A 10,592-nucleotide genomic window follows, 5' to 3' on the forward strand; every position below is an offset into this window, starting at 1 on the left:
GTAATCTATTTGTTAATTAACATTGTTTGCAACAATTTAAATAAATTGTATTATGCTTTATTAATTGTCCGGTGGTCATACTCGACTAATTTAAATTGATTTCGATCATGTGTAATGGAAAAATAAAAAAATTAACATGATTTTTTCTAAAAATATTGTAATTTGTCAAATTTTTGAGTAACAAGAAAAAAATAAACAATTAAAAATTCAAAAATCGACTTTGATGGATTTCTTAGTAATTTTAAATCAAGAACATGAACATCCGATAAAATTTGTAGTTTCTAGACAATTTTCAATAGTAAGTTGAAAAAAAATCCCACTGTTCATCGCGCTGGAGTGCAAAATTGCAAAAAACTATTTATTTAAAAAAATTTTTGCAAAAAAATTTTTTTTTTTATTATATAAATAAAATATTTTAAAAGTACACAAAAAAACCTTTCTAAAACACTACTTACTTTTTTTAATTGAATAATTTAAGTAGAAACTACAAATGTTTAAAGAATGCATGTTCGAGTTTAAGCTGAAATTTCAACCCCCCACCCTTTTGATTGGGGTGGGGGGTTGGACCTGTAAATTGGTGTAGTAACTTGTACCTACTAGGGTAACATATTTCCAAAGTATAAAGGAAATCCAAGAACTTTTTTTTATTTTTGGGGCAGTTCAGGAATAATGCCTCACAGGTGCCATGAGAGCCATGTTTGCGAGTCATGAATCGCTGTGCACCGCCACAGTTATTTTTTAATAACTTTTTTCGTAATTAACGTACATTTTTTTTCAAAACGGTTTTGTTTTCAGGGGAATGTGGGCAATACTAGGCAATTTTTTTTTTTTTTTTTTGAGGCGCAGAACACAATTTGTTATTAACATTTTATAAACAATTAATATAAAAAACTATTAAAAATGAAGTTTTTTAAAATCCAAAATTATTTTTAAATACTCTGTTTCATGACGAAGAAAACCCATATCGTAATTTTTAAATCGGTCAAATAGTTTACGAGAAAAAAATTTTTTAATTTAAGACTACAAAAAAACTAAATTGTTAATAACATTCACAAAAAATTTTTTTTTGTTCTAAAATTTTCAGGGTCTATTTTTTACTCTACGAGGAGTAAAAAAAAATTATTTTCGATAAAAAACAAAATTATTTTTTTTAAAGTGATCCGTTTGAGAAATTCTGACCCTATACCTACTTATTTATTAATTTTATTTCATTTATTAAAAATAAATATTTCTTTCGATCGTAATTTTCAGCTCGTCAGCTCCCAAAACTACTGCGATTCGGGTTCATCTGGGCTGTTTTTATATTTTAAGAGGTTTACAGGATTACAAACAGGAATTTCTCTACTAAATTAAAAGAAATTTTTAAAAATAAAAAGGTATACTTAATGGAAAGTTTATTCCAGGCATCACAGTTGGTCCCCTGCTTTTCCCCTTTTGTCCCCTTATTTCAATTTTATCACCTTTTTCTTCTTTTTTGACGATTTGTCACTTTTTCCCCTTTTTTAGTGATTTGTCCCCTTTTTCACCTTTTTCTAATAAAAAATTAACAAGTTTTTCTTTTTTTTGAAATCTTTTTCAAAGTGTAATCATAAAATTTAGACTCAATGTTATAGAATTCAGGGCGTTTTCTTTTTGATTTAGATTATTAACACCACAACATAATATAAATATTGCCTAAATTCAATTATATTCAATATCTAATATTTTAATTAAATTGTTCAAAAGAATTCATTAATTAAAAAAAATTTATTAAAATTCTACACAAAACGTTTCATTATTTTCGTAAATAATACAAATTTTACAGGAATTCTATTATATTTACAAATTTTTTATAAATATCTTGGCAATAATTCAATTATTTTTATGAATAATAATAAAATACATCGCAGAATTTCAATTATTTTTAGTATAATTGTAATCAAATACCTCGAAAAATGTAATAATTATTTTTAAAAATTTTATTAAAATTCATCGAAAGAATTTAATTATTTAATAATTTGTTAATAAATTCTTTATGAGAATTCAATATTAAGAAACATTCAATTATTCAACAAAAATTATTTATATTTCTATTAAAAAAATGAAATTCTCGTAGAATTTTCTAATAGAAATTGATTTAGGTATAAGTGAATTTCAGTTAAAATTTTACATAATAATTGAATATTAAAAGCATTAGAGCGTGAATTTTTAGAAATAATTGAATTTTAAAACTAATGTTTTTGAAAAAGTTTAATTGGATTGTTTTTATGTTATTTTAAGTTTTTATTTTCTAATATAGATATTTAATTGAAGAATTTCCGAATAATCGATGAAATTTCGTAAAATTGAATTGTAAACAAATACATATTAAAAGTTCTCATAATTTTTTAACAAATTATTGTAAATAATTGATTTAAACAAGAATTTTAGTTGAAAATTCTAGAAAATAATAATTTTAATGAAATGATGAAAATAATTTTGAAGAAGTTACAGTAAAAATATTTTTTATAGTCATCTTTAATTATTATAAATTGTTAAATTTCAAAATGATTATTAAATTTGAATGTTTTGAAAATTTTAATTCCTATGAAAAAATAATAATAATTAAATATTAAAAAAAAGAAGTTATTGTTGTTTTCGATTAATTTTACAATTAGAGAAATTCGTAAATAAATGTAATAGAACATTTTTTTGAGTATCTAATAATTTTTTTGAGTGAATCAGAATATTTTTTAGGGTCAAGAAAAAAGTCAAAATTTTGTCTGGAAATCAGGGAAAAACTAAATTAAATTTTTGTGACAACTCTGATTAAAATCGAATCATTTTTAAAAAATTTTATAGAAGCTATATGATAAAAACTTTGAATTATTTATGCAAGTTGTATAAACAAATAAATTGAGGCCTTGGATCCAATAACTCGCCCGACGCTCGGAGGAACGCGCAACTGCCAGTCAGTGAGCAGTGAGCGCCTCTGGGCCACTCACTGCTACCCGGCTGGTATTAGCGCGTGCCTTCGAGCGTCGGGCGAGTTATTGGATCCAAGACCTCAATTTTTGTCCCCTTTTTGAGGAAAAGAAATGACCTTTTTTAACCTTTTTTTCTCAGTACTGTGATGCCTGTTATTCAATTCTCTGTCGAATTAGTGTATAACATATTACCAATAATTTCATTTTTGTACAATAAAAATCACTTAAAAAGTGAATCATTAAAAGCGAATGAAACTGAACGGATTGGAATAGAATGCCTCATATACATTAATCAACACTGATAATAATCAATCAGATTATTTACCTGGATGAATTTTGTGTCTTGTTGTTTAAATAATGAGACTAAAATAAAAGCAAATATTTATATTGTAATTTTTATTGTAATAAATTGCAGACTAGAAGTATTAAGTTTTTTAGAAGAAGTAAATATATACACTTTTCGCGGTTTAAATAGATATGTATTTCACTAGTCATCGACACTGTTGGTAGATTCATCGGGTTTAATATGTTTATTTATCCAGTTCATGTAACTGTATACACGAGTAAAAACATCTGGTTGACCTTTGGCACAAGGTTTCCCCCAAGATACAATACCAATTTGAACATCATCAGCAACCAAAGGACCACCAGAGTCTCCCTAGAAAATTAGTTAACTAATTTAAATAGTTTTAAGATTTCATTCAGGGTTCATACCACTTTATACACTTTTGAAAATGAAGGTATTTTCTAGAATTTTTTTTTTACGATTCCTATGGATTATATTGATCTGCATCTATTTCAGTTTAGTTCAATAAATACACTCTTTAATTTTATAAAAAACCTTATTTCATTAAAAAAATATTATTTCTTTATTTAAAATTTAACAATACTTTTAGACCCGCTGAAAGTCACAAAATCACAAAATTCAAGTTGATTTATGTTCAGTAGGACTGTGCTTATCGCCCGAGCTTACATACATAGCGCTCAAATAGCACTGAAAAAAATATATTTTGAGTGCTTGGATCTTTCTAAAAATTTTACACCACATTTTTGACATATTTTACTTTCGAAATCCGTAATAAAAAAATTTTGCTTTTTTGAAGATGACAAAGTGATATGAACCCTTAAATCTGTATTAAAGAACTTTACAACTTTTTTTTAGGTCTTTAGGTGTTCTATAAAATTTCAATTTAAAAAATTTTGTCTAAAACTGTAAATCGAATTAAAATATTGTATTAAATAGAATAAATATCTAACTAATATAAAATTAAATTGTAAATTATGCATAAATAAATAAATAGAAGTGTCAAAGTTGTAAATACTTACGTGACAAGCTCCTTCCCCTTTTTTGTTTAAAGTACAAATATTATTGTTCGTTATTCGGAAATTCGCACTTAAACATTCCTTTTGAGGAATCACAGTTAGAAAAATGTGTTGCAGTTCATTTGGCGGTTTTCCGGGATACTGAAATTCATTTTTTATTAAAGTTAAATTATTTTCGATATTCTTGATGAATAAAAAATTAAATTTTTTTCAATTATTTTTTGGTATAATTTGCATTTGAAAACATTGAGAGTTAATTTTTCAAAATACATCATCTTCAATTTTATTGAAAGTTGTCTCAAAAGAAAAATTAGATTCTCTAGTATTATATTTACCATCCAAAGAATCAATTAAAAAGCCCAAAATAATCTTTGAACTAGAGAATCTAATCTTTCTTTTGAGACAACTTTCAATAAAATTAAAGATAACTCATTTTCAGAAATTACAGGGTTGCCACAAACATTTAACTTTATTTTTTCCTGATTTCCAGACAGAACTTTGACTTTTTCCCTGACCCTAAAAAAAATATTCTGATTCACTGTAAAAATTATAAAATATTAAAAAAAAATGTTCTATTAAATTTATTTACAAATTTCTTCAAACGTAAAATTATTCGAAAACATCAATAGTTTTATTTAAAATAAATATTTAAGCATTTTTTTTTTCATCAGAATTAACATGTCCAAAAATTTCAGATCCATTTCTTTATGTTTTATAATAATTCAAGATGACCGAGTGACAAAATCATTATTTTATTATTATAAATGAACATTCTTACTGTAATTTTTTCAAAATTATTTTCATCATTTCAATTCAATTATTATTTTCTACAATTTTCAATTATAAATTTAAATTTTAAGTGAAATTCATTTTTTAATCAATTTTTAGTAGAAACTTTTTCGAGAATTCAATTATTTAAATACAAAAATAAATAATTTATTCAATAATTGAATGTTTCTTGAAATTTAATTTTTACGAAGAATTTGTATTAACAACTTTTGAAAATATTTAATATCTTTTAAGGAATTCAATTAGAATTTTAATGAAATTTATTATATTAAAGAATTTTATAACAATTTTTGAAAATAATTGAAAACTGTTTGAAGAATTTTATTAAATTTTTAAAAAATTATTGAATTTCTGAGAAGGATTTAAATAATAATTTTTGAAAACAATTGAATTTATGAGAAAAATTTTAGTATAAAGTATTCTATTACTTTTCAAAAGAATTGAATTCTTGTGATAAATTTTGATATTTATCAAAATAATTATTGAATTTTGGAAAAGAATTTTATTACAATTCCTTCGGAATTGAATTCTTTTGCAGAATTAATTAAAATTTTTTGAAAATAATTGATTTTCTGTGACGAATTAAATGTTATTTATGAAACTATATGAATTATTGTAACGAATTTTATTATTTTATGAAATAATTGAATGTTTCTTAAAATTGTATTCATTCCTTAAGTTTGAATAAAATTTTTAAGAAAAATTGCATTTTTCAAGGAATTTATTTAAAATTCTATTAAAAATATTTGAAATTCTGCGAGGAAAATAATTGAATGTTTTCGTAGAATGGTATCAAAAAGTTTTTTCAATAATTAAATCTATTGGTAAATTTTATGAAAATAGTAAATATTGAAAATTCTTGAATTGCGAATAACTTTTGAAAGTATAATTGAACTTTTGCAAAGATTTAGATTTTTATTTGAATTTTTGAAAATAATTGAATTTTTGCAGAAAAACTTTGCTATTTGTACAGATAATTGAATTATTGACGGGATATTCGTTAAAATTTTTAAAAATAATTGAATTTCTCCGAAGAATTTTATTACTTTTGAAAATAATTGAATTCTTGGGATGAATATTGTTATTTATAAAATTAATTGAATTTTGTAAAGAATTTCATTAAAATTCCTAAAAATAATTGAATTTCTGTGAAGAATTTTGTTAATTATCAAGATAATTGCGTTAAAAATTTTGAAATAATTAAATAATATTAAAAAAATCCATTTTTGTCAGAAATAGAAAAAATTTTTGAAGGTTTTGTATTAGAATTAGTGGTAGTTTCATAATTTATGAGGCAAACAAAAAAGACACCAAAAATTCTGATTTTTCTTATGAATTCTAAAAATTAAATTTTTTCCAGTACTTTTAATAAAATTCCCTGACTGTTCCCTGAATTCCCTGATTTTCCTGACCTGTGGCAACCCTTGAATTAACACTCAAAGTTTTTAAATGCATATTAAACCAAGAAATAATTTTTTTAAATAGAAAAAGGTTTCTACCATCTTAAAGCTTGAGAAATTCTCTATTAAAATTATTATTTACATTTTATATTTAAAAAAAAATATGAAAAGTGCAGTACTCGCGATAGACATTTGCAGGTGGTACGATTTGAAATAGAATGCATAAAAATGATAAATAATGATTGTGCATAGTGAAATTAAATAATACAGAGGTTGTTCCCCATCCAGATAAAACAGCAGAGTTTCCAAATTTTGAGAAATCATCAGTAGGAAGAGTGATGGATTTGATTTTATCAGTGAATTCAATTGCTTTCTCTAACTGAATAAGTCCAAGATCGTTTCTAATCAGTATAGAACTATAATTAGGATGAGGTATGATTTTCTTCGACTTATAAAATACTCCTCCTTCATCTAAAGTGTTTGTTCCAGCAACAACATCAATATTACTGTCGTTGAATCTGGGAATATCAAATAAACCACTATTTTGAAAAGTTGAACTATCTCTGAGGCAAATTTAAATAAAAAATATAAAATCTCACCCAGTTAAACAATGAGCAGCTGTTAATATCCAATTTTCATTAATAATCGATCCTCCACAAAAATGTTTATTATTTTTTCGAAGTGAAACCTGATAGGGGAATTGTCCTTCTTTCGCCAAAGAACCACCCACAATTTTTGGATCCATATCTTCCGCTAAAAATTATTAATTGTTTTTTTTGTGTAGACAAAATTAAATATTAAATTACAGGGCTTGAACCAGTGAAAGTATTTAAAAATATGGGATTTACGGACCAAAAATGAAAAATTACGAACCATTTATGAACCAATTACTGACAAAAATAGATATATAATATAATCAAAAAATTTCAAAAAAGAAAATCAGTTAAACCTTTTGAAAAAAATTAATTTCACAGAATTTTTAATTAAAAGTATAAAAAATTTAAATTTTTAAAGATTTTAATTTGAAACATTTTCAGAATTCAATTATTTCTAAAAATTTATGTTATAGTGCTTATTTAATATTCAATTATTATCTATAAAATTTAACTGAAATTCATTTTTAAATCAATTTTTATTAGAAAATTCTACAAAAATTTAATTATTTAAATACACAAAATTAATAACTTATTGAATAATTAAATGTTTCTTAAAATTCAATTCCTATAACGATTTTTATCAATAAATTTTTAAGTAATAGAATTCTTTTGACGAATTGTAATAAAATTTTTAGGAATAATTACATTTTTCGAGGAATTCGATTAAAATTGTAGGTATTAAAAATAATTATTGAAATTCTACAATGAGTTTTATTATTTATGAAAATCATTGAATTCTTAAAAAGAATTTTATTATTTATGAAAATCATTGAATTCTTAAAAAGAATTTTATTATTTATGAAAATAATTGAATCTTTTGTAAAAAATTTTATCATTTATGAAAATAATGAAATTATTGCGAAGAAATTTATAAGAAATTTGTAAATCATTTAATTCCCGTGCAATTTTTGTTATTCATGAAAACATTATATGTTTGCGTAGAATTTTATTGAATTTTTTTTTAAATAATTGAATTCTATTCTTTTGGAAAATTTGACTAAAATAATAGTTACTGAAAATCATTAAATTGGGGAAAATTTTTGAAAATAATGTGAAATTTTTACGAGAATTTTACACGGAGAGAGAATATAATATATTAAATTTTGTAAAAGTATTTAACAAATTGGGGAAAAAGTGCGACAAAGCGAAATTTTGATAAAAAATACTAAACCTTAAAAAAAACTTATGTGAAATGTAGTATAATTATATCAAATATCAAAAATATTAATTAAATTCTAATATAACTTTACTAAATTTCACAAATCTTTTTTTAAAGTTTAGTATTTTCTATATCAAAATTTCGCTTTGTCGCACTTTTTCCATAATTTGTAAAATACTTTTACAAAATTTAATATATATTCTCTCTCCGTGTATCAAACTTTTTAAAAATAATTGAATTTTTACGAAGAACTTGATTATTTTTTTAAATAATTGAATTATAGCGAAAAATTTTATGAAAATTATGTTTGAAAATAATAAAAATGTTATTATTATTTATGAAAATAATTGAATTCCTAAAAAAAAGTTTATTGTTTACGAAAATAATTAAATCGCGGTAAAAATTTTATATTATTTATGAAAATAATATGTGAAATTTTTCTTATATTTTATAAAAATAATTAAATGTTTTGAGTACAATTTTATCAAGATTTATTATTAAAATAATTGAATTCTTTTGGGAAATTTTATTAAAATAGTAGATATTGACAATCATTGAATTGGGGAAAGTTTTTGAAAATAATTGAAATTTTGTCCTAAATTTTATCGAAATTTTTTTAAATAATTAAATTGTTTCGAAGCAGGATTTATTAAAATTTTTTAAAAAATAATTGAATTCTTGCAACGAATTATATTAAAATTTTCAAAAATAATTGAATTTTTACGAAGAAATTTATTATTTATTTTTTTAAATAATTGAATTGTAGGTGTAGTTTAAAAATCAATTTAAATAATTGATTTTTTAAAAAATTTTATGAAAATTGTGTTTGAAAATAATAAAATTCTTTTGAAAATTTATTATTATTTATGAACGTAATTGAATTCCTAAAAAGAATTTTATTATAAACGAAAATAATTGAATACCGACTGTAAAAATTTTAAATTATGAAAATAATTAAGTTATTGCAAAAAAAAAAATTATAAACAATTTGTAAAGCATTTAATTCTTGGAAAGAATTTTATCAAAAAATTTGATAATAATTGAAATGTCTTCAAAGAATTTTATTACCTATTTATGAAAATAATTGAACTTTTGGGAAGAATTTTATTAAAATTTTTGATAATCCTAATTAAATTCTCTTGAAGAATTTCTTTGAATTTTTCAAAAAATTTTAGAAAATAATTGAATTATTTCGAAAAATTTCTTTAATTTATTAAATACAATCGAATTTGTTATTGTATTGAAAATAATTGAATTCTTTCATGAAATTTGATTAAAATTGTATTAAAAATAATTGAATTCTTGGATAGAATTTTACTATTTATAAAAATAATTGAATACCTTCGAAGAATTTTATTATTCCTTTGAATAATTGAATTTTTTCAAGAATTTTATTTAAATTTTTGAAAATATTAATTAAATTTCGGTGAAGAATTTTATTATTTATAAAGACAATTAAAATTGTAATGAGAATTTAAAAAAATTTTCGAATATAATTGAATTTCTGCAAAGAATTTTATTACTTTTGAAAATAATTGAATTTTTGCAATCATTTGTAAATTTTTGTAAAATTCTCCAAATTATATCGTACATTTTACGAACTTTTCGTCTTTTTTGTATCAAATTACGGACTTTACGGATTTTTTTTTAAATTCTGACTTTTACAGACTTGAAGCAAATTTACGGACCTTTACAGGATTGACGGACCTAGTTCGAGCCCTGAAATGACTTTAAAAATATTAAAAGTTACCTGTAACAAATAATTGCGATGAAAGAAAAGTAACGAGAATGGAAAAAATTAGCTCCATTGATTTCTTTTTGCTTATGTATCTATTTCTTGGAAATTAAAAATCACAGAAAACTGAAAAAACTCTAATTTATCGACAATATATATACACCCAGATACTGCTTTCAATTAGGCTTCATTTACATTTGGAGTAGATATTTTTAAGGATTAAAATTCACTTCACGTTTTCCACATCCGCGTTGATAAGGAAAATGTTTTCCGGAATCAAGGAAGGAGATTGAAAGGTCGTTAAAGGAAAATTCAAGGAAGTAAAAAATAGTTGTAAAAAATATTTCTTTTCTGAATCAGGGCAATTTGTGATAATATAAATTTGACTATCTTCTAAAAAGGAATTTTCCATGTTAAATGTTGGAAAAATGAAACAGTGTTTCTGGAAGTAAAATTACAATCAATCAATTATAATTGTCAAGTTTAAAAGTTTGTACCCTGTTATCTTTATTGATCCAACTGAAAACTTCATCTTTTAAAACTGCAGAAATCCAGAGATGAAAAATTGAATAGTAAAATATTTGT

The 10,592-nt window shown here is 22.5% G+C and overlaps 1 protein-coding gene across 2 annotated transcripts; it reads right to left on the minus strand.

Annotated features, from left to right (window-relative positions):
* Nucleotides 1-3,314: 3,314 nt before the first annotated feature.
* On the minus strand, nt 3,315-10,170 carry LOC122512997 (chymotrypsin-2-like). 2 transcript variants are annotated; one of them, XM_043629220.1, is made up of 5 exons: nt 10,023-10,170; nt 7,057-7,210; nt 6,726-6,975; nt 4,272-4,409; nt 3,315-3,603 (listed from the first exon to the last, which is right to left on the minus strand). In XM_043629220.1, exons 1-5 carry the CDS (start codon nt 10,078-10,080, stop codon nt 3,433-3,435), a joined length of 771 nt encoding a protein of 256 aa, XP_043485155.1. In that variant the 5' UTR covers nt 10,081-10,170; the 3' UTR covers nt 3,315-3,432. The 2 variants fall into 2 exon arrangements, with proteins under 2 accessions (XP_043485155.1, XP_043485154.1); XM_043629219.1 differs by having other exon boundaries at nt 6,726-6,996.
* Between the last annotated feature and the right edge of the window lie 422 nt (nt 10,171-10,592).

This window comes from Leptopilina heterotoma, unplaced genomic scaffold, assembly GCF_015476425.1.
Source record: "Leptopilina heterotoma isolate Lh14 unplaced genomic scaffold, ASM1547642v1 Lhet_130, whole genome shotgun sequence".
NCBI lineage: Eukaryota > Metazoa > Arthropoda > Insecta > Hymenoptera > Figitidae > Leptopilina > Leptopilina heterotoma.